Consider the following 24,407-nt stretch of genomic DNA (forward strand, 5'->3'; position numbering starts at 1 on the left):
GACATCTAGATTTCTTCCATGTCCTGGCTGTTGTAAATAGTGCTGCAATGAACATTTGGGTACATGTGTCTTTTTGAGTTATGATCTTCTTGAATGTATAGATGGCTCTGGGTACTCTGAATATTTTAATAATATTAATTTTTCTAACCCATGAGCACAAGATATTTTTGCATTTGTTTGTGTCTTCTTCAGTTTCTTTTATCAAATTCTTGCCATTTTGGTTGTATAGATCATTCACATTTTGTTTAAATTTATTCCTAGTAGTATATCCTTTTGTGTTCTATTGTGAATGGGATGGTCTTCCTTGTTTCTTTATCCAGTGCTTTACTGTTAGTGTTTATAAATATTAGCAATGAATTTCTGTTGGTTGATCTTGTATCTTGCAACTTTACTGAATTGTTAACTAATTACAAGAGTTTTTTGGTTAAGTCTTTAGGATTTTCAATGTATATCCTATCTCCTGCAAATACTTCTGTCTTTCTGATTTGGATGACTTTTATTTCTTTATCTTTTGTAACTACTCTGGCTAGGACTTGCAGTACTATGTTGAATAAAATTGGTGAGATTAGGCACATTTATCTTATTCCTGGTCTTAAAGGAAAAACTTTGAAACTTTCACCATTGAGTATAATGTTAGCTATGAATTTGTGTTTTATAGCCTTTATTATACTGAGGTATATTCTTTCTGTACCTAAATTGTTGAAGATTTTTTCTGTGAAAAAAATATGTTGCATTTTGTAAAATGATTTTCTGCACCTACTAAGATGATTCTAATATTTCTATCTTTCATTCATTAATGTGGTATATCACATTTATTTACATGTTTCTGTTGAACCATCCTTGAATCCCAAGGTTCAATAGTATTTGATCATTGAGTGTGATCCTTTTAATGTGCTGTTGAATTTGTTTTACTAGTATTTTGCTGAATTTTTACACCTGTATTCATCAGGGATATTGGTTTGTAATTTTCTTTTTTGTAGTATCATATTTGATTTTGATTTCAGGGTAACTCTGGTATTGAAAAATGAGTATGAGAGTTTCCTACAATTCAGTTTTTTGGAAAAGTTTGGAAAGAACTGACTTTAATTGTTTTTTACTGCTTTGGTAGAGTTAACCAATGAAAGCATATGGTTCTGGGCTTGTCTGTGTTGGGAGGTTTTTGATTACTGATTCAATCTCCTTTCACATTACTGGGGTTTGTTCTGATTTTGTATCTCTACTTGATTCAGTCTTGGTAGATTGTACATTTCTGGAAATTTATAAGTTTCTTATAAGTTGTTCAATTTCTTGGCCTATAAATGCTCATAGGTGACTCAGGATCATTTGTATTTTTGTGTTATCAAAGGTAACATCTCCCTTTGTTATTTTTGATTTTATTTTTTTTAGGTATTTTCCTTTTCTTCATTGTCTAGCTAAAAGTTTCTTTTTTTAATCTTTTTTTTATGCCAGCTATTAGCTTCATTGATCTTTTGTATTATTTTTCTGATCTTTGTACTATTTATTTCTGCTCTGATCTTTCCTTCTGCCCTTTTGCTAAATTTGGGCTTAATTTGTTTTTTTTTTTAGCTCCTTAAGGCCTAAAGTTTGGTTTTTTTATTTGACATATATTTTTTCTTAATATATACGTTTATAGATAAACTTCCTTCTAAGAATTGCTTTTGCAGCATCTCAAAGCTTTTGGTGTGTTGTGCTTCCATTTTCATTTATTTAATAATATTTTATACTTTCTCCTTTGATTTCTTTTTTGATCCATTGGTTTGTTCAAGAGTATTTGTTTAGTTTCCATGTTGTACAATTTCCAGCTTTTCTCTTCTTATTGATTTCTGCCTACATACCATTGTTGTTGGAAAAGATACTTGGTATGATTTCAGTTTTCTAAAATTTGCTAAGGCTTTTTTTGTGGCCTAGAATATGATTTATTCTGGTGTACTTAGAAGAATGTGTAATCTGATGCTATTGGATGGAATGTCCTATAAAGGTCTGTTAAATACATTTGGTCTAAGCTGTGGTTGAATTCCAATATTTTCCTACTAATTTTCTATCAGGATGACCTACCTATTCTGAAAAGTGGATTATTGAAGTTCACTTTTAATAATAATAATCAATAATAGCAATTAATAATCAATAATTATTTATTATTATTATATTGTTGCCTATTTCTGCTTTTAGATCTGTAGCATTTGTTTAATATATTTAGGTGCTCTGATGTTGGGTGTGTATATGATTGTTGCATCTTCTTGATGTATTGACTATACAGTGATCTTCTTTCTTTCTCTCATGTTACTATTTTCAGCTTGAAGTCTATTTTGTCTGATGTAAGTGTGGCTACTCCCACCTTATTTTGTTTGCTACTTGCATGAAATATCTTATTTCATCCCTTCACTTTGAGCCTATATTTGTCTTTAGTGAATTGTGACCTTTTTAGTCAGCATTTAGTTGGGTCTTTTCCATCTAGTCACTCTGTGCCCTTTGATTGTGAAGAAACTAAATTTCTAGTTAAAAGTATTCCAGCTAAGAAAAATTTAGTTCATGATAATATCACTATTAAATTCTAACAAATTACTAATGAAGAAATTATATGAATTCTATATAAACTCCTTCAGAAAATTTTAAAAGATGGACTTGTTCCTAAAGCATTCTATGAGCCTAGTTTTATCCTGATACCAACACCAAAGATATTATAAAAATTATATATGTAGATTAATATCTCTCATGAACATAAATACAGAATTTCTACAACTTTAGAAAATCACATCCAGCACTATATAAAAAAGAAAATATATCATGAACAACAGAGTTAATATGAAAGAAAGACAAGCATGATTTTATCCGTAGACACACAAAGCATTTGACAAAATCCAACATCCATTTCTGAATTAAAAAAAAAAACAACAACAACAACACTCTCCCTAGGCTGAAAATAAAAGAGAACTTCCTCAAACTAATAATGAAAATTTGTGAAAAACCTACAACTAATATCACACATAATGATGAAAGAAAGACTACTTTCTCACTAAGATCAGAAATAAGATTATCTGCTCCTGACACTTGTATTCAGCATTGTACTGGAGGCACTGGCAATGCAATCCAGCAAAAAAAGGGAACAAAGGCATTCAGATTGGACATAAAGAGACAGATGAATTTAACAAAAGCTCAAAGGGAAGTCATTGGATAAGGTGCTACAACAGTTGGGTATTTATATAGAAAATAATTTACATTGTTATTATTACAAATAATATACAAAATTAACCATATTAAAATTATCTCTAAATGTAAAACCTAAACCTATAATACTTCTAGATGAATTCATAGGAGAAAATATTTTTCACATTGAGATGGGCAAGGATTTTGTAGATATGACACCAAAAGCAAAAACCATAAAAGAACAAATTGATTAATTGAACTTCATCAAACTTACCTTCTGCTCTTTGCAAATCACATATGACTGTATAAAGAGCTTTGCAGCCTTAACAATAAGAAAACAAAAGCCTAATTAAAAATATGAAACTGGTATGAACATATACCACACCAACGAATATACCCATGATAAATAAGCACATGAAAAGAGGACCAATATAAGTAGTCATTAAGAAAATATAAATTAGAATTTAAACAAATATTTATACACCTATGTTCATAGCAGGATTATTTATGATATCCAAAAGGTAGCAGCAATGCAAGTGACCATGAATAGCTGAATGGGATGTTTATTCAGCTTAAAAAGAGGAAATTCTGATCCATGCTACAAGTCAGATAAACCTTGATGATATTATGCTATGTGAAGCAAATCAATTACAAAAGTACAAATACTGTATGATCCCACTTGTGTGAGGTACATAGAATAGTACGATTTATAGAGTTGGAAAGTAGAATGATGCTTACCAATGGCTAGGGGCAGGGGAAATGGAGCATTATTATTTCATGGATACAGAGTTTTAGTTTGCAGGATGAAAATATTTCTGGAATTAGGTGGTAGTGAAGGTTGCAGAGCAATATAAATATACATAATGCCACTGAATCATGCAATTAAAAATATTCAAAATGGTAAATTTTATGTTGTGTATATATTTTACCATAATAAAAAATTTAATAACCTCAACAAATGTAAATCATAATTGAATTCCAATAACGCACATCTAGTGGAAAATTAAAATTGGAAAGGTGGACCATACAAAGATGACATGAAAGACTTGGACTCTCATGTTCTGCTGAGGGGGACTGTAAAATTGTACACAGTACTTGGCAAACTGTTAGTCTCTCTCTCTTTTTTCTTGGTTTAAAACTGTTTATTGGTCAAAAAAGTAGAAAGTGACAAAATTATTGCACAGGGAAAATATGCTAGTAATTAAAAACAGGCTAGATAATAAGGAAAATTTACACATATTAATAGGTGGAAGGCTGAGAAAAATCTATCTTTACTGACTTTGGAGGCCTTGCATAAGATCAATGGCAGGGTAAATGTTATTGTATTGGTCTTGTTCTGTGCCTGTTTACTAGCTCTAGGAGAAAAAGTGGACAGACATTACTTGTACTCTGATATGCCTAAGAGTAATAAACATGATAAATAACAGACTCAAGTCCTCAAATCATGATGATGTTATGTGAAAAGAAAACATGTGAAAGAAAACATACATAAAATTTAGAATAACATTTAAAAATGGACTTTAAAGTTAATTTTAAAGTAGGACTGCACACACCAAGATATATGGTTGCCCCTGAAAATTTTATAGTAATAACTGACTTATCCAACAAATTTTTGTAAGTTCAGAGGAATACTGGCAGTATTCATTTTTTTTCAAACTATTTTATTGAGGTATTATTGACATACACAGTACTGTAGGTACTTGATGTTTGCAGCCTTATGTTTTGGTGAAAAGTATATACCCATGAAATCATCATCACTATCAACGTCATAAAGTTTATCCATCATTTACAACTGTTTCTTCCTTCTTGCATTTTTAGTTTGTTGGCTGTCCTTTCGTGGTAAGAGCAATTGGCATAATATTTGCACTTTTATAAAATTTAAAGTATATAACAACATTGTTAGTCAAAGACCCTATATTATATATTAGGTCTGCAGAAATTATATATTTTGCCTAGCTGAAACTTTGAAGTCTTTGGGCCAGCACTTCCCCTTTTCTCCTCCCCACAGTGAAAATTACTCAGTCGTGTCTGACTCTTTGCGACCGCATGGAATGTTAGCCTGCCAGGCTCCTCAATCCATGGAATTCTCCAGGCAAGAATACTGAAGTGGTAGCCTATGCCTTCTCCAAGGGATCTTCCCAACCCTGGGATCAAACCAGAGTCCCCTGCATTGCAGGCGGTTTCTTTCCCAGCTTCTTTACCAGGGAAGCCTCTTTTTTCCACAATCCCTGGAAATTACTAATCTAATCTCTTTCTAAGTGTTTGGCTTTCTCAAGTTTTACATATAAGTGAGATCATACTTAGGATCTCATAATAACAATGATAAGCCAGACATCCTGGAATGTGAAGTCAAATGGGCCTTAGGAAGCATCACTACAAATAAAGCTAGTGGAGGTGATGGAATTCCAGTTGAGCTATTTCAAATCCTAAAAGATGAAGCTGTGAAAGGGCTGCACTCACTATGTCAGCAAATTTGGAAAACTCAGCAGTGGCCACAGGACTGGAAAAGATCAGTTTTCAGTCCAATCCCAAAGAAAGGCAATGCCAAAGAATGCTCAAACTGCCACACAATTGCACTCATCTCACATGCTAGTAAAGTAATGCTCAAAATTCTCCAAGCCAGGCTTCAGCAATATGTGAACCGTGAACTTCCAGATGTCCAAGCTGGTTTTAGAAAAGGCAGAGGAACCAGAGATCAAATTGCCAACATTCTCTGGATCATCGAAAAAGCAAGAGAGTTCCAGAAAATCATCTATATCTGCTTTATTGACTATGCCAAAGCCTTTGACTGTGGATCACAATAAACTGTGGAAAATTCTGAAAGAGATGGGAATACCAGACCACCTGACCTGCCTCTTGAGAAACCTGTATGCAGGTCAGGAAGCAACAGTTACAACTGGACATGAAACAACAGACTGGTTCCAAATAGGAAAAGGAGTACGTCAAGGCTGTATATTGTCATCCTGCTTATTTAACTTATATGCAGAGTACATCATGAGAAACGCTGAGCTGGATGAAGCACAAGCTGGAATCAAGGTTGCCGGGAGAAATATCAATAACCTCAGATATGCAGATGACACCACCTTTATGGCAGAAAGTGAAGAAGAACTAAAGAGCCTCTTGAAGAAAGTGAAAGAGGAGAGTGGAAAAGTTGGCTTAAAGCTCAACATTCAGAAAACTAAGATCATGGCATCTGGTCCCATCACCTCATGGCAAATAGATGGGGAGACAGTGGAAACAGTGGCTGACTTTATTTTTGGGGGCTCCAGAATCATTGCAGATGGTGACTGTAGCCATGAAATTAAAAGATGCTTGCTCCTTGGAAGAAAAGCTATGACCCACCTAGACAGCATATTAAAAAACGGAGACATTACTTTGCCAACCAAGGTCCATCTAGTCAAAGCTATGGTTTTTCCAGTAGTCATGTACAGACGTGAGAGTTGGACCATAAAGAAGACTGAGTACCAAAGAAATGATGCTTTCGAATTGTGGTGTTGAAAAAGACTCTTGAGAGTCCCTTGGACAGCAAAGAAATAAAACCAGTCAATCCTAAAGGAAATCAACCCTGAATATACATTGGAATGACTGATGCTGAAGCTGTAGCTCCAACATTTTGGCCACTTGATGCAAAGAGCTGACTCATTGGAAAACACTCTGATACTGGGAAAGACTGAATGGAAAAGAAGAAGGGGTGGCAGAGGATGAGATGTTTGGATGGCATCACTGACTCAGTGGACATGAATTTGAGCCAACTCTGGGAGATAGTGGAGGACGGAAGAGCCTGGTATGCTGCCGTCCATGGAGTCGCAAAGAGTCAGACATGACTTTGCAATTAGACAACAACAAGTTGTAGGCATATTTTCAATTTTTTGAGGAACCACAATACTGTTAACATAGCAATTAGACCTTTTTGCAATCTCACCACCATACACGTGTGTTCCAGTTTCTCCACATCCTCATCAATACTTCTGATTTTTCTTGTTTTCATTTGTATTGGTAAGGATCCTAATGGGTGTGAAATGATATCTCATTGTGGTTTTGATTTTCATTTCTTTAATGATTAATGATATTCAGCATTTTTTCACATGCTTGTATGTGATTTGTATATCATTTTTGAAGAACAGTCTAGTCAAGTCTTTTAGCTACTTTTAAATTGTTATTTGTTTTTTATTATTGTTGAGTCGCAGCAGTTATATGATTTGCAAATATATGCTCTCATTTCATTGGTTGCTTTCTCTTCTGATGCATGGAAAGGTACAGGTTAATGTAGTTCAATTTCTCTATTTTTCCTTTTGTTTCCTTGCTTTTAGTGTCACATCCATTATATCCTTGACAAGTCCAGTGTCATCAAGATGCTCCAATATGTTTTTCTAAGAGTTTTACTATTTTTTTTCAGTGTTACATTTAGGTCTTTAACTTGTTTTGAGTTAATTATTGTATATAGTGTAATATAAGAGTTCAACTGCATTTTTTTTTTAATGTAGATTTCCAGTTTTACCCACACCATTACCTGAATAGATTTTTTAAAATCTATTGAATGGTCTTATCATCCTTGTCAAAGATCATAAATGCCTGGGCTTGTTGCACAGTATTCTATTCCATTGGTATACATGTCTGTCTGTATTTAATACTGCAATATTTTGATTTCTGTAACTTTGTAATAGGGAGCAGAAGTAGATTTTTTTGGAATTCCCTTGTGATCCAGAAGATGTTGGTAATTTGATCTCTGGTTCCTCTGCCTTTTCTAAATCCAGCTTGAACATCTGGAAGTTCTCAGTTCACATATGTACTGCTGATGCCTAGCTTGAAGGATTTTGAGCATAATCTTGCTAACACGTGAAATGGATGAAATTGTACAGCAATTTGAACATTCTTTGGCATTGCCCTTCTTTGGGATTGGAATGAAAATTGACCTTTTCCAGTCCTGTGGCCACTGCTGGATTGTCCAAATTTGCTGGCATATTTAGTTCAGTTCAGTTCAGTCGCTCAGTCATGTCCGAGTCTGTGACCCCATGAACTGCAGCATGCCAGGCCTCCCTGTCCATCACCAACTCCCAGAGTCCACCCAAACCCATGTCCATTGAGTCGTTGTTGCCATCCAACCATCTCATCCTCTGTCATCCCCTTCTCCTCCTGCCTTCAATCTTTCCCAGCATCTAGTATGACCCTTCAACAGCATCATTTTAGGATTTGAATTAGCTCAGCTAAAATTCCATTACCTCCATTAGTTTTGTTAGTAGCAGTGCTTCCTAAGAATTACTTGACTTCACACTCCAGATTGTCTTGCTCTAGATCAGTGACCACACCATCACATCATGGTTATCTGGGTCATTACCAGGTTTTTTGTACAGTTCTTCTATGTATTCTTGTCACCTCTGAGATATCTGTATGCAGGCGAAGAAGCAACAGTTAGAACTGGACATTGAACGATGGACCAGTTCAAAATTTGGAAAGGAGTATGTCAAAGCTGTATATTGTCACCCTGTTTATTTAACTTACATGCAGAGTACATCATACAAAATACTGGGCTGGATGACTCACAAGCTGGAATCAAGATTGCTGGGAAAAATATCAACAATCTCAGATATGGATATGACACCACTTTAATGGAAGAAAGTGAAGAGGAACTAAAGAGCCTCTTGATGAAGTTGAAAGAGGAGAGTGAAAAAGTTGGCTTAAAACTGAACATTCAAAAAACTAAGATCATGGCATCCAGTCCCATCACTTCAAGGCAAATAGATGGGGAAAAAGTAAAAACAGTGTCAGATTTCATTTTCTTGTCTCCAAAATCATTGTGGACAATGACTGCTGCCACAACATTAAAAGACACTTGCTCCTTAAAAGAAAAGCTATGACAAACATAGTGTATTAAAAATCAGATACATCACTTTGTCGACAAAGGTCTGTATAGTCAAAGCTATGGTTTTTCTGGTAGTCATGTATAGATGTGAGAGTTTGATCATAAAGAAGGCTGAGTACCAAAGATCTGATACTTTCTAACTGTGGTGCTGGAGAATACTCTTGAGAGTTCCTTGGACAGCAAGATCAAGCCACTCAATCTTAAAGAAAGTCAACTCTGAATATTCATTTAAAGGACTGATGCTGAAGCTGAAGCTCCAATACTTTGACCACCTGATGGGAAGAACCAATTCATTGGAAATAGATCCTGATACTGGGAAAGATGGAGAGCAAAAAGAGAAGCAGGTGAATGGGGTTGCAAAGGGTCAGACATGACTTAGCGATTGAACAACAATTTTGTAATATATCTTGAAATCAGAAAGTGTGTGGCATCCAAGTTTGCTCCTTTTTAAGATTTTGACTATTGAGTGTCCCTTGACATTTCGTATGAATTTTAGGATAGGTTTTAAAAAAATCTTCAAAAATACCATTGGGATTCTGAAAGAAATTGTGTTGTATCCATAGATCACTTTGTATAGTCTTGATATCTTAGCAATGTTAAATCTTTCAATCTGTAAACATGGCATATCTTTCCTTTATTTGGGTCATTATTTATTTAGATTGGTACAAAAGTAACTGTGGTTCCAGACTATGAATTTTAAAAATCACACACATCTTTACTAATCAAAATAGAAACAGTTACACTCAACACTTTTTTGCCAGTGAGAAATAAGTTTGTTTATTCCTGTAGCGTAAAAATCTATGCTTCACAATTTGACAAATCCTTGGGAAGTATTTTCTGCCTTCTGCTGGTTGTGGAAGCATTTTGCCTGCAAAAGTTGAGATGCTTGAAGGAGTGGCAGTCAGTTGGTGAGAGGTCAGGTGAATATGGTGGTTGAGGCAAAGCTTTGTTATCCCAATTTATTCAACTTTTGAAGGGTTGATTGTGCAACATATGGTGGGGCATTGTAATGGAGAAGAATTGGGCCCATTCTTTGGAACAATGCCAGCTGCAGGCATTGCAGTTTTCAGTGCATCTCATTGATTTGCTGAAAATACTTCTCAGATATAATGGTTTTGCCAGGATTCAGAAAAGCTGTAGTGGATCAGACAGGCAGTAGACCACCAAACAGTAACCATGACCTTTTTTTAGTGCAATTTTGGCTTTGGGAAGTGCTTTGGAGCTTCTTCTCAGTCCAGCCACTGAGCTAGTTGTTGCCAGTTGTCATGTAAAATCCACTTTTTGTTGCACATAACAATCCAATCAAGAAATGGTTCTTTGTTGCTGCCTAGAATAAGAGAAGATGACATTTCAAAATGATGATGTTTTTTATTTTCGGTCAGCTCACAAGGCACCCACTTTTCAAACCTTTTCACCTATCCAATTTGCTTCAAATATCAAATGACTATAGATTGGTTGACATTGAGTTCTTTGGCAACTTCTTGTGTAGTTGTAATAGGATCGGCTTTGATAATTGTTCTCAATTGGTCATTGTCAACTTCCAAAGACAGCCACTACTATCCTCATTTTCAAGGCTCTCATCTCCTTTGCAAAACTTTTTGAATAACCGCTGCACTGTACATCCATTAGTAGTTTCTGGATCAAATGCATTGTTGATGTTGGACGTTGCTTTGCAACCTATTTTGAACTTGAATAAGAAAGTTTCTTGAATTTGCTTTTTGCCTACCATCATTTCTATATTCTAAAATAAATATAAAATAACTGGGGGATAGTGAAGGAGAGGGAAGCCTGGTGTGCTGCAGTCCATGGGTTTGCAAAGAGTCAGACAAAACTGAGTGACTGAACAACAACAACAAACATCAAATAATGCCATTTGCAAGAAACATAAAGTGAGAAATGCACATTAAAATGATGTGTAACATAACTACACCTATTTAAGAATGTATTCCAATGTCAAATGTCAATGTTGAACAATGTAAAATCACAATTATTTTTGCACCAACCTAATACTTGGCAGGAGAAGAAGGGGATGACAGAGGATGAGATGGTTGGGTGGCATCACTGACACGATGGACATGAATTTGAGCAAGCTTCAGGAGTTGGTGATGGACAGGGAGGCCTGGCCTGCTGTGGTCCATGGGGTTTCAAAGAGTCAGACATGACTGAGTGACTGAAATGAACTGAACTGAATACTTTCAACAGTATTTTGTAATTTTCAGCAATGTTTTGTAATTTTCACCCTCTAAATTAGTTTAGTTTCATCCTCTAACTATAAAACAAACAAACAAAGATGAATAATACACTGGAAGGAACCAATAGCAGAATAACTGAGGCAGAATAATGAATAAGTGACCTGGAAAACAGGATGGTGGAAATCAGTGCTGCAAAACAGAATATAGAAAAAAGAATGAAAAGGATAATAAATGAAGACAGCCCAAGAGACCTCTGGGACAACATTAAATGCACCAACATTTCCATTACCAGGGTCCTGGAAGGAGAAGAGAGGGAGAGGACCTGAGAAAATATTTGAATAAATACTAGCTGAAAATGTCCTTAATATGGGGAGGGAGACAGTCAACCAAGTCCATGAAGAGCAGAGAATCTTAGGCAGGATAAACAAAAAGAGGAACACACTGAGACACATAGTGTTCAAACTGACGAAAATTAAAGACAAAGATAAAACATTTAAAGCATCAACGGAAAAATGACAAATAACATATAATGGAAGTGCCATAAGATTATCACCTGATTTTTCAACAGGAACTCTGCAAGCCAGAAGGAATGAGCATGATACATTTAAACTGATGAAAGGGAAAAAAACTAAAACCAAGAATACTCTACCCAGTAAGACTCCCATTTGATGGAGAAATGAAAAACTTTAAAGACAAGGAAAAGTCCAGAGAATTCAGCACCACCAAACCAGCTTTACAACAAATGCTGAAGGAATGTCTCTAGGCATGAATGGAGATGAGTTTACTTCTTCCTTCCCAATTTGAAAGCTATACATTTGTTTATTTATTTATGACTAATTACTCTGTCCAGATTTTCATCACTATGTTGAAAAAAATGGTGAGCGTGTACATCAGTGTTTTGTTCCTAATCTTAGAAAAACAAGTTTAGACTCACCATTGTGTACGATGTTCACCCTGGGATTTTCACATACGGCCTTTATTATATTCAGGTAGTTTCTTTCTAATTCTAGTTTATTGAGTGTTTTTTTAATCATGAAAAGATATTAAATGTTGTCAAATCATTTTCTACCTCCACTGACATGATCATGCATTTTGTTCCCCTCCCATTATGTAATGAAGGGAGTTATGTGTTCACTTGGTTAATTTTAAAATTTTTGTTATTACTTCACAATGTAAATACCTTGCGTATTTTATATTCTGGGGAAATCTTTCTCCAATTTAAATTTTTTATTCAAGTATAGTTGATTTCCAGTGTTGTTTTATTTTCTGGTATGCAGCAAAGTGATTATTATATATATTCTTTCTCATATTCTTTTCCATTATAGGTTATTATAAGATATTAAATATTGTTTTCTGGGCTATACAGTAGGATCTTGTTGTTTATTTATTTAGTATACAGTAGTATTTATCTGTTAATCCCAAGCTTTTAATTTATCTGTCTTTCTTCTTCTCCTTTGATAACTGTTTGTTTGTTTTCTATGGCTGTGAGTCTGTTTCTATTTTGTAAATAAGTTCATTTGTATCATTGTTTTTTAGATTTCACATATAAGCGATATCATATGATATCTGTCTTTCTATGTCTGAATTACATCACTTAGTATGATAATCTCTAGATCAATCCATGTTGCTGCAAATGTCAATATTTAATTTTTAATGGCTGAGTAATATTCCCTTGTATATATGTACTGTATCTTCTTTATCCATTCATCTATCAATGCAAATTTAAGTTGTTTTATGTTGTGGCTGTTGTAAATTGTGCTGCAATGAACATTGGTGTGCATGTATGTTTCAAATTAGAGCTTTTGTGTTTTCCAAATGTATGCTCAGGGGTGGGATTATTGAATCATATGATAATTCTATCTTTAGTTTTTAAGGAATTTTCATAGTGTTCTCTATAGTGGATGTACAAATTTACATTCCCACCAATAGTCTAGGAGCATTCCCTTTTCTTCACACCTTCTCCAGCATTTATCATTTGTAGACTTTTTGATGATGGCCAGGCTAACTGGTGTGATTTGATACTGCATTGTAGTTTTGATTTGCATTTCTCTAATAATTAGTAACTTTGAGCTCCTTTTCATGTGTGGTTTTTTTTGGCCATATGTATGTCTTCTTTGAAGAAATATTCTCTTTGCTTCAGTTTTCTGCCCATTTTTCAATTGGATTGTTTGTTTATTTGATATTGAATTGTAATAGTTGTTTGTATATTTTGGAAATTAAACCCATGTCAGCTGCATCATATGCAAATATTTCCTCCTAGCTCATAGATTATCTTTCATTTTATATGTGGTTTCCTTTGCTGTGCAAAAGCTTTTAGATTTGATTAGGTTCCTTTTATTTTTGCTTTTGTTTCTTTTGCCTTGGGAGATTGACTTAAGAAATTATTGCTACAATTTATGTTAGAGAATGTTTTCCCTATGTTATATTCTAGGAGTTTTATGGTGGCATGCCTTATTTTTAAGTCTTTGCATCATTTTGAGCTTATTTTTGTGTATGGTGTGAAGGAACTTTCAAACTTTGTTGATTTACCTGTGCTGCCCAGCTTTCCCAACACTCATTGCTTGATGCACTGTCTTTTCTTCATTGTATATTCTTGCATCCTTGGCCAAAAAATGAATAACTGTAAGTGTGAGTGTTTACTCCTGGGCTTGCTATTCTGTTCCACTGATCTATGTGTCTGTTTTGCCAATACCATGCTTTTTTGATTACTATCTCTTTGTAGTATTGTCTGAAGTGTGGAAAAGTTACTCCTCCAGCTTTATTCTTTTCCCTCAGAATGGCTTTGACAATTCTGGATCTTTTGTGGTTTTATATAAATTTTAGGATTACTTGCTCTAGTTCTGTGAAAATGTCATGGATAATTTGATAGTGTGTTGCATGTGTGCTCAGTCATGTCCTAATCCAACTCTATGGTCTCATAAGTGGTAGCCCACCAGGCTCCTCTACCCATGTAATTTTCCAGGCATGTATACTGGATTGGGTTTCCATTTCCTACACTATGGGATCTTCCTGACACAAGGATCAAACCCACGTCTCTTGCATCTTCTGCATTGGCAAGCAGATTCTTTACCACTGTGCCTTCTAGATCACATTAAATTGTAGAATGCTTTGAGTATTATGGACATTTTAACAATATGAATTCTTTCAATCCAAAAGCATGGAATATATTTCCATTTATTTAAATTACCTTTAATTTCCTTTATCAGTGTTTAATAGTTCTCAGCATAGAGTCTTTCACCTCCTTGGTCAGGTTTATTCCTAGGTATTTCATTTAATTTTTTGATGTGATTTTAAAAGTTTTTTTTTTACTTTCTCTTTGTGATATTTCATCATTAGTGTGAAGATATGCAACAGAGTTCTGTATGTTAATCTTGTATCCTGCTACCTTGCTGAGTTTGCCTATCCTTTTTTAATAGTGTTCGTATGTAGTCTATAGGGTATTCTATATGGAGTATCTTGTAATCTGCATATAATGGCAATTCTACCTCTTTTCTTCCAATATAGGTATATTTTGTGTGATTGCTATCATTAGGACTTCCAATACTATGTTGAACTGAAGTGGTGAGAGTGAGCATCTTGTCTTATTTCAGATTTTAGCAGGAATGGTTTCAGCTTTTCATTGATGAGTATTATGCTGGCTGTGAGTTTGTCATGCAGAGCTTTTTATTGTGCTATGTTCCCTCTATTCCCACTTTGGTAAGAGTTTTTATCATGAATAGATGTCGAATTTTATCTAATGATTTTTCTGCATCTGTTTAGATGATCATATGTTTCTGTGGTGTTTCATGTGGTGTATCACATTGATTGATTTGCATGTGTTGAATCATCCTTCTGACCCTGGGATGAATCCAATTTGATCATAGCATATGGTTCTTTTTATGTGCTGTTGGACTCAGTTTGCTAATGTTTTCTTCAGAATCCTTGCATTTATATTCATCAAAGATATTGGCCTATGTATATATTTTGGGGAGTGTATTTGTCTGGTTTTGGAATCACAGTGATTGTGGTCTCTTAGAATGACTTTGGGAATGTTCCTTTTCATTCAGTATTTTGGAAGAGTTTGAAAAGTATTGGTATAAGTTTTTCTTTGTATGTTTGATAGAATTCCCCAGTGAAACCATTCAGTCCTGGACGTCTGTTTGCAGGGAGTTTTTTTTGTTTTTGTTTTTGTTTTAAAAACTGCAGATTTTATTGTATGTCTAGTGATGGATTTGTTTCAATTATCTAGTTTTTTCTTGACTCAGTTTTGGTCAGCTGTATATGTCTAGAAACTTTCTAGAAGCATGTCCATTTGTTCTAGGTTGTGCAATTTGTTGGCAAATGTTCATAGCATTCTCTTATAGATTTTTTTTTGTATTTTGGAGATATTTGTTATTATTTTTTCTCTTTCATTATGTTTTATTAATTTGAGATCTCCATCTTTTCTTTCTTTCTTCTTATATGTATGTATACATGTACATATATATATCCAGTTCCAGTTCAGTCGCTCAGTTGTGTCCACCTCTTTGCAACCCCATGAACTGCAGCACGCCAGGCCTCCCTGTCCATCACCAACTGCTGGTTTCTACCTAAACCCATGTCCATTGAGTCGGCGATGCCATACAGCCATCTCATCCTCTGTCGTCACCTTCTCCTCCTGCCCTCAATCTTTCCCAGCATCAGGGTCTTTTCAGATGAGTCAGCTCTTCGCATCAGGTGGCCAAAGTATTGGAATTTCAGCTTCAACATCAGTCCTTCCAATGAACACCCAGGACTGATCTCCTTTAGGATGGACTGGTTGGATCTCCTTGCAGTCCAAGGAACTCTTAAGAGTCTTCTCCAACACCACAGTTCAAAAGCATCAATTCTTCGGCAGTCAGCTTTCTTTATAGTCCAACTCTCACATCCATACATGACTACTGGAAAAACCATAGCCTTGACTAGATGGATCTTTGTTGACAAAGTAATTATATATATATATGTATATATACATATATATATATGTATATATAACCCCTACCTCCACTCCTCCAATCTCACATTCTAGGTGATCACAGAATGCCAGACTGGGCTCATGTATTATGCAGCAACTTCCCATTAACTCTCTATTTCACATGTATCATGTGTATTTCTTTTTAAGAACTAATTCAAACATCACCTTGAGGTCCTTTGCAGACACAGCTTCAACAGAAGTATTATGATTTTATATTTTGAAAAGTCATTATTTTCACTCAGTCTTATGAGGCCTCATGGAAAATAAAAAAGATTCCTTTGAGATGGATAGTAGAGGCCTTGATAATCTGAGTTTAAAAAAGCATTTTCATAATTGAATATGGTCTGTGTTCACCTTTTCCTTCTCACATATGGAATTTTCCCATTTGCCTATGAATCCTCCCAATTCAAGCATCTCTTAAGTCAGCTTAACTAGAACAGAATGACTAACCATAGCACCAGTATTTAGGGAAGAATCTGAAAAATATGATTTTTGCCAGTTTCCCAGAAGTCACCCTAGACTGTGCAAAGTTTAAACCTATTATTAAGTTAATTCCTAGTACTACTTGATGCTGCACAAGGAGAGACACAAGATCATGATGGGGGAGATTGTTAAGAAACAGCTTGCAAGAAGTGGTTTGTTTTAAATAGTGGAATATCTTCTGTTTGGCAAACACTTGGTAAGATTTATAAACTCTATAAATAGAAACAGTACTGTGGAACAATTTAAAAATATAACCTCTAAAAGATCAGTACCAGGGTTTGAAGTGCATGCCAAATGACTACATCTACCTGATATCCTTGGTCTAGAGGAATTGTCCTTTGATGTCTCTCTTCTTTTCTTTTTAAAGTTGGACTAAAACATAGCCACAACACAGGAATGATGTGCAGATTAAAAGAATTGCTGAGTATATATTTTAGAACATTGCACAGGCAACAGTGTTAAATGCATGCATTGGGCATAATTAGAAGTTTCCTTTGCACAAGAGACGGTGTCACTGCCTTCAGATGTGTTATAAATCAGAGCTGTGCACATTCACAGTCCATCAGAGTGATCCTGCTATATCCACTTCTGCTTCATTGACTGTACTAAAGTCTTTGTGTGGCTCACAACAAACAGTGGAAAATTCTTCTAGAGATGGGAATACCAGACCAACTTACCTGCCTCCTGAGAAATGTGTATGGAGGCCAGTAAGCAACAGTTCGAACTGGACATGGAACAATGGGCTCATTCCAAATTGGGAAAGGAGTATGTCAAGGCTGTATCATGTCACCTTGCTTATTTAACTTATTTTACTGTCCTCCATATGAATTCCCCTGAGGGAAGAAACAAAGCTCTGGCCAATCACTCTTCCCACCTCAGTGTGGTAAGCCTTACATGATGCAGAGTACATCATGTGAAATCCTGGACTGGATGAAGCTGGAATAAAGATTGCAGGGAGAAATATCAATAACCTCAGATATACACATGACACCACCCTTATGGCAGAAAGCAAAGATGAACTGAAGAACCTCTTGATGAAAGTGAAAAAGGATAGTGAAAAAGCTGGCTTAAAACTCAACATTCAAAAAACAAAGATCATGGCATCTGGTCCCATCACTTCATGGCAAATAGATGGGGAGACAATGAAAACAGTGACAGAGCTCCTTGGAAGAAAAACTATGAAAAACCTAGACAGCATATTAAAAAGCAGAGACATTACTGACAAAGGTCCGTACAATCAAAGCTATGGTTTTTCCATTAGTCATGTATGGATATTAGAGTTGGACCATAAAGAAAGCTGAGCGCCCAAGAATTGATGTTTTTGAACTGTGGTGTTGGAGAAGACTCTTGAGAGTCCCTTGGACTGCAAGATCAAACCAGTCAATCCTAAATGAAATCAGTCCTTTATATTCATTGGAGGGACTGATGCTGAAGCTGAAGCTCCAGTACTTTGGCCACCTGAGGCGAAGAACTGACTTAGAAAAGACCCTGATGCTGTGAAAGATTGAAGGCAGGAGGAGAAGGGGATGATAGAGGATGAGATGGTTGGATGGCTTCACTGACTCGATGGACATGAGTTTGAGCAAGCTTCAGGAGTAGGTGATGGACAGGGAAGCCTGGAGTGCTTGAGTCCATGGAGTTGCAAAGAGTTGGATATGACTGAGGGACTGAACTGAATGATAAAATTGAGAACTCATGAAATCATCTGAAAAGTGCAAACCTGAATATACCAATATGGTGCAAATTAGAGTGTATTGATGGTAAGTGTAGGACGTGATTGAAAAGCTATGTTGTGTGTGCATGGTTAGTTTCTCAGTCATGTCTAACTTTTTGCAACCCCATGAACTGTAGCCTGCCAGGCTCCTCTGTCCATGGTGTTTTTCAAGCAAGTATCCTAGAGTGGGTAGTCATTGCTTTCTCCAGGGGATTTTCCCAACCCAGGGGTTAAACCTGAGTCTCCTGCTTTGCAGACAGATTCTCTACCATCTGAGCCATCAAAGCAGCTAGAAAAGGTACACTAGGACCATGTTATTTACCAGGTTATCTTGAATCTTGTAAAGCTTGTTGAATATATATGCCTAAGTCAGTTTCCTTAAGAATTTGATTTGTGAGCTCTGGGAAAATTGGATATTTATGTTATGATCAGTCAAGTAGTGTAACACTGTTAAATAGGAATTCCCCTGTTGCCATTGTAGTATGGTTCACATTATTTGAAATCTGAAAGAAAAAGTGTCATTTCTTTAATATTGTTGAAAACTGAAATCCAGAGTTAAATTTTGCCTAATAGCACCAGCATTAAATGGGGAACAATAGAGAATATGAGTTCTTAAAAAAAAAAAAAAAAGTGACATCATCTTTTCACTATAAACATCAGCTTTCTCCATAGAACCTTCCTCAGAGCCCCCAGTACCTCCTTGTTCCTCAGGCTGTAGATAAGAGGGTTGAGCGTGGGGGTGATAATAACATCAAACACAAAGAGACACTGGTCCACATCTGCAGAGAGAAAGGAACCGGGGGTCATGTAGATGGTCATAGCTGGACCGAAGTAGAGGCTCACTACACTGAGGTGGGAAGAGCAGGTGGCCAGAGCTTTGTGTCTGCCCTCAGGGGAGTTCATATGGAGGACAGTGAGAAAGATGAGGATGTAGGAGGTCAAGATGAGTCCAAAAGGTATGAGGAGGAAAACAATGCCAAATGCCAACACCACCTTCTCGTAGGTTGAGGTATCCTCACAAGAGAGCTTCAGAAGGTCCATAACCTCACAGAAGAAATGGTGAACCTCCCTGGAGTCACAAGTAGAGAAATTCATGGTATAAATTGTGTGCATAAGGGAGATGAGCATACCCCCAACCCATGAACCAATGGCCATTTGCAAACAGACTCTGGGGGTCATGATGACTGGGTATCTGAGAGGGCTGCAGATGGCCAGATAGCGGTCAAAGGCCATGAGTGTCAGGAGAACACACTCAGCCACTCCTAGCATCAGGTAAAGAAAGAGTTGGGCTACACAGCCAATGCGAGAGATGAAACTCGGTCCAGAGAAGAAATCAGTGACCATCTTGGGGACAGTGATGGAGATTAAGGTGAGGTCCATGAGGGAGAGCTGGCTGAGCAGGAAGTACATGGGAGTGTGGAGGTGGGCATCACCCCAGATCAGTAGGGCCAAGACTGAGTTTCCAGTGATGGCTACCACAAGAATGAAGAGGATGATGGCTATAAGGAGGCCAGGATGCCTGGAGTCTGAGAAGAGGCCCAGGAGAATGAAATCAGTAAAGGAGGATTCGTTTCCTTGCTGCATGTCTTAGTTGACTGGTTTCATCTGGAGGATCAGAAGAGAAAAACACCGACAATGAGACTGCTCTTCTCATGTAAATACACCACTGACTTTTATCTTTTCCTGAAAATCAAGTATTTATGAAGTGAATTCAAGTGGGCTCGCAAAGAGTCGGACACGACTGAGCGACTGAACTGAACTGAACTGAATGTATTTAAATGCCAGAAAGATTAATGGTTTGGCCTCTATTGCTGTTTAAAAATACTATCTAGCAAGCCATCTGACAGGATAGACAACATAAATGAAGACTGTATCTTTTGGTCATATTGTTTAGCATTGTTTGGCACATTGTTGCTATAATTCCACAAGGATTGCAAGTGAGATTTTCATACAGTATGAAAATTCCCATACAACTTGGTGGTGTGATATACAGAGAATATCCAGACATCTTCCAAAGTGGTTTGTAATGCACAACTGATGGGGTCTGGTATCTCTGCTGATTTACTGCATATACACTGACCTAAGTCTAGATTTGTCCTTAAAGGACTCATAGATCACTAAGCAGATGACCTAATCTGTCATGGGGAGGAAGTTTTATAGCTCTAGTCATTGAGATTCTTCTAGAATCCTTGAGATTGACTTACACTGGCTTTCATAATACTTATGATGCTTAGGTAATGCAAACTGTTTAGAGGGATACTGGCATTGCTTTTTCATGATTTCCCTGTCATATTAATTTTCTCATACAATAGTATATACCCATTTGAGCAAGTGCTTTCATAGCTTTCTGTATTATTTAATCTAAAATATTAGCTTTATCTCTTTGTTATTGGCATTCGTGCCATCTCATTATCGATGAGGATAAGGCACAGAAAAAAGTAGAGAAAGAGTTATGGCTAAGAACTGTATTAATATAAAATAGGGAAAAAATGTGTTCATAGACCTTTAACAGCAATTTCTTATTCTTTTTTTTACTTTGTTTTTTTTTAAAGTATGGCTCATCACCATTTTTAAAAAATTTAATTTATTGGAGGCTAATTACTTTACAATATTGTAGTAGTTTTTGCCATACATCATCACCATTTTTAACTCACTACAATTATACATCCTACTACTAGAAAATAATCATGAAATGAGTAGAATTGTTTAACTCAATATTATGGATATTATATTTACATGGTAGCAAATGTAGGTAAAATTATGATTATTCATCTTTAGCTATCCCATAAATATGGTATTAGAGTTTCATTTGTCAGCTTTTTATCTGATCACTTTGGAATAACATAACTGTAGGAATTACATTGAACACAAATTTTCCAAACAGCACTCTGTAAGACATTTTATGAAATAGGTTGGTGAAACTTTGTATACTGTATCTCCCCCTAGGAAGCACTTATTAGCATATTAAAGATTGGAAATTCTTACATTAATAAATAAGTCTCTTTAGTTTTTTTTGTTTGTTTGTTTTTATGAAAACAGGTATTATAGAACAATGTCTAAAAATTAATTAAAGGCTTAAACAACAACAAAAAACATAATTCCACACACTGACATTGACTTTGTAGCATGAAAATTCTTAGCCTGAACAGGCAAGTTTGTTCTTGATGAATTAACATATAATAAATTCTCATGACATGATTCCAGAATATATGTATGAACTGACTTGACATGTTTATAAACATAAGGGCAATTTTAACACTGGTATTAGTTTTCATGAGTTCAATTCAAGGTTAGTGACTGGAGAGTTATATTAGAAAAAAAATCTGAGATAAAATATTCTTTAGGAAGCTACCACATACCTATGTACATTTGAAGACCAAGGGTTAAAAGTCCACTCTTGATGAACACTGCTAAGCAAAGGATGTATAACATCCATCACACGTCTGTTCAAAAACAGCATGTTTCCAAAAGTATACGTTTCTTTATAAATAAACATTACGGCCCTAATAACTACAGAGGAACTGACAGAGTGAGTTCCAAAATATGCTCTCATCCCTGAGCCATATCCTAAGGCCTCCACTTTAATCTTGGGGCTTTAAGAACATCTTCTTTGCTTTAATTGGTTTTATGTCTCCATTTTCATCTTCTTCGTAAATGGCACGGTCTCTTTTCTTGGCAAACTTTTTCCCAATTGTCCCCACCAAGGTCTCATATCTTCTAGCCATTTCTTCATCTGACACATCGAGCTCCACTGTTTGCTCTCCAACTTCTTCTGCTTTGTTCTTAGCGTTCATCTGAAGCATTAATTTCTCAACCTCAGGATTAAATCCTCTGAATGACATTCTTCCATAGAGAAGATCTTCACACAACAAGAAACTCTGCTCTTCTATAATGAAACTCTCTTTCTCTTTCAGCTCAGGCAAATCCAAGTACCAGTGCTCTTCACTAATGATTTTCTTTTCTTCCTCTTCTAGTTGTTTCTTGGTTTCTGAGTCCAGTCCCCTTTGCATGAACTTCATGCGCAGCAAGTTCTTGGACAACTAATCTCTTTAGTTTTTTAATACAGAAGTTCTATGGTTTGACACTGAACTTTTTTTTCAATTACACTTATTAGAGCTCCCTAGTCTCATTGATTAGTGAACTACTATTTTGGAAAATGAATGACACTTAAAGACTATAGCATTTGACAAAGATTTTTTCCCTACAAATTCTAAACTATAGCATAGTTTTAATTTTGACATAATTTTGAAGGTTTTTGTTTTTTATGTTCTTCCTGTTTGACCTTGGAGAGGAAAATCCAACTTTTGTTAGAAAAATGAGCAATAAGCAGTAAATAAATAGCACAAACAGAAATCACATGTATAAGTTATTTTTGTTAGTGTAAAAAGTATTTTAGCTCATTTGCCTTAAAATATAAATAAAAAAATTATTTCAGTTGTCTTGGTATTATCAGAAGCACAACAATTATTCAGTGAGTAAAAATAAATAACTTAGATTCCTATTACTGCCTAGTTATGTAGAAAGGTGTTAAGAGGAGAATGTGGTGGAGAGGTGGGATGGGAAGAGGGGTGGGATTAAGAGGAAGGAGACATATGTATATTTATGGCTGATTCACATTGTTATATGGCAGAAACCAACACAATACTGTAAAGCAATTATCCTCCAATTAAAAATAAATGGTATCACTAGTGGTAAAGAATCTGCCTGCCAATGCAAGAGACATGAGGGGATCAGATTTGATCCCTGGGTCAGGAAGATCCCCTGGAGTAGGAAATAGCACCCCACTCCAGTGTTTTTACCTGGAAAATTCTATGGACAGAGGAGACTTGAAAGCTAAAGTCCGTGGGACTGCAAAGAGTTAGACACAACAGCAACTGGACATCAGGTTCCAAAAAAAAAAAAGAAGAAGAAGAAGAAGAGAAGGTGGGATAAGGGAGAAATCTCAGAAGTGGAGAGATATGATGGCATCACAGAATGACAAGTAATGGCTTGTGATGGAAGGCGTGCCCCTTCCTTCACCCTCTCCTGCCCATCATTTCCATGCCGTGTCTGCCTGACCATTCTATTGAAAGCATATCACTTGCTTCCTTTATTCCTTCATATTCATTGTCACCATCTGAAATCTTAATATTATTTGCATGTTTGTCTACTGTTTTGTTTCCCGCATGAAAATATGGGGTTTTTGTAGGGCAAAGAATTTGTTTACTACTGTTTCCTCAGTAAAGTACCTGGCAGATAGCAGGAACTCAAGTGAAGTTTATGGGGCAATTGAATAAAAAGATACACAGAAGTGTGAAAAGCACCTATATATAGAGAGAGAGTAGAAAAAGCAGAGATAGAGACCAGAGTTTCTAGCAGAGTATCATGTGATGTAAACTGCTCTATCACATGTCCCTACTTCTGACTTTAACGTTCTACTCCCAAGGTACTCTTTACCTGTTGGCACTGCCCACTGATTTTCCAAAAACCAAGTTGGCCTCTGTCTTCAGCTTCTCAGCCTCCATCCTCTGTGCACAACTGATGTCCTATGGCCGCTCAACAAGGAGTGGAGTGGAGCTGGCTTTGGATTGAAGGTAGGTGGCCTGTGCAAAGTCATAATGGACACTATGAGTTTTCCAACTCTGGATATGGCTTTCACACACATATTTCTAAGCCTGAAGGTTGAAAAGGTGATTTTGCTACGTGATACCATTGTTTTGAGATAAGGAAATGAACTGAGTTTACCTCACAGAAGAGCAGCTGGGGAGAGGATACTATGTAGCTCTGGCCTCATACATAAGAGGCCTTCATGATTATATCTTGAATTTACAAATTCAAGCATGAATTTGGGTGTACATTGTTGAATCTGTAAATCTGCAACCAATATTTTAAATAATTGTCATGTGAATCAAATAATAAGTTACTTAAAAAAAAATACTTGGCTTGGCTAGAATTTCATTCCAAAGCCTAGAATACAAGGAAGTGTTAAACAATATCTCTGGGAAACAAGGATTTCATCTATGATTAAAACACAAAGATTTTAGCTATTTTCTTTAAACTGAC

The 24,407-nt window shown here is 35.9% G+C and overlaps 3 protein-coding genes across 3 annotated transcripts in view; 1 reads left to right on the top strand and 2 right to left on the bottom strand.

The window, feature by feature from the left end:
* The window catches only part of PGBD2 (piggyBac transposable element derived 2), a 149,897-nt gene that overhangs the window by 38,189 nt on the left and 87,301 nt on the right, over positions 1–24,407 (top strand). The window contains exon 4 of the transcript XR_006342714.1: positions 23,791–23,938. The gene's annotated coding sequence lies outside the window, so the exon portion shown is untranslated. The remainder of the gene's footprint in view (positions 1–23,790; positions 23,939–24,407) is intronic.
* On the bottom strand, positions 18,926–20,284 carry LOC122700021 (olfactory receptor 2T2-like). The gene has a single exon (XM_043912543.1). It carries the CDS (start codon positions 19,947–19,949, stop codon positions 19,002–19,004), a length of 948 nt encoding a protein of 315 aa, XP_043768478.1. The 5' UTR covers positions 19,950–20,284; the 3' UTR covers positions 18,926–19,001.
* LOC122700023 (M-phase phosphoprotein 6-like) lies at positions 21,531–23,884 on the bottom strand. The gene is made up of 2 exons (XM_043912546.1): positions 23,843–23,884; positions 21,531–22,405 (listed from the first exon to the last, which is right to left on the bottom strand). Exons 1-2 carry the CDS (start codon positions 23,867–23,869, stop codon positions 21,947–21,949), a joined length of 486 nt encoding a protein of 161 aa, XP_043768481.1. The 5' UTR covers positions 23,870–23,884; the 3' UTR covers positions 21,531–21,946.

Source organism: Cervus elaphus, chromosome 9 (assembly GCF_910594005.1).
Source record: "Cervus elaphus chromosome 9, mCerEla1.1, whole genome shotgun sequence".
NCBI lineage: Eukaryota > Metazoa > Chordata > Mammalia > Artiodactyla > Cervidae > Cervus > Cervus elaphus.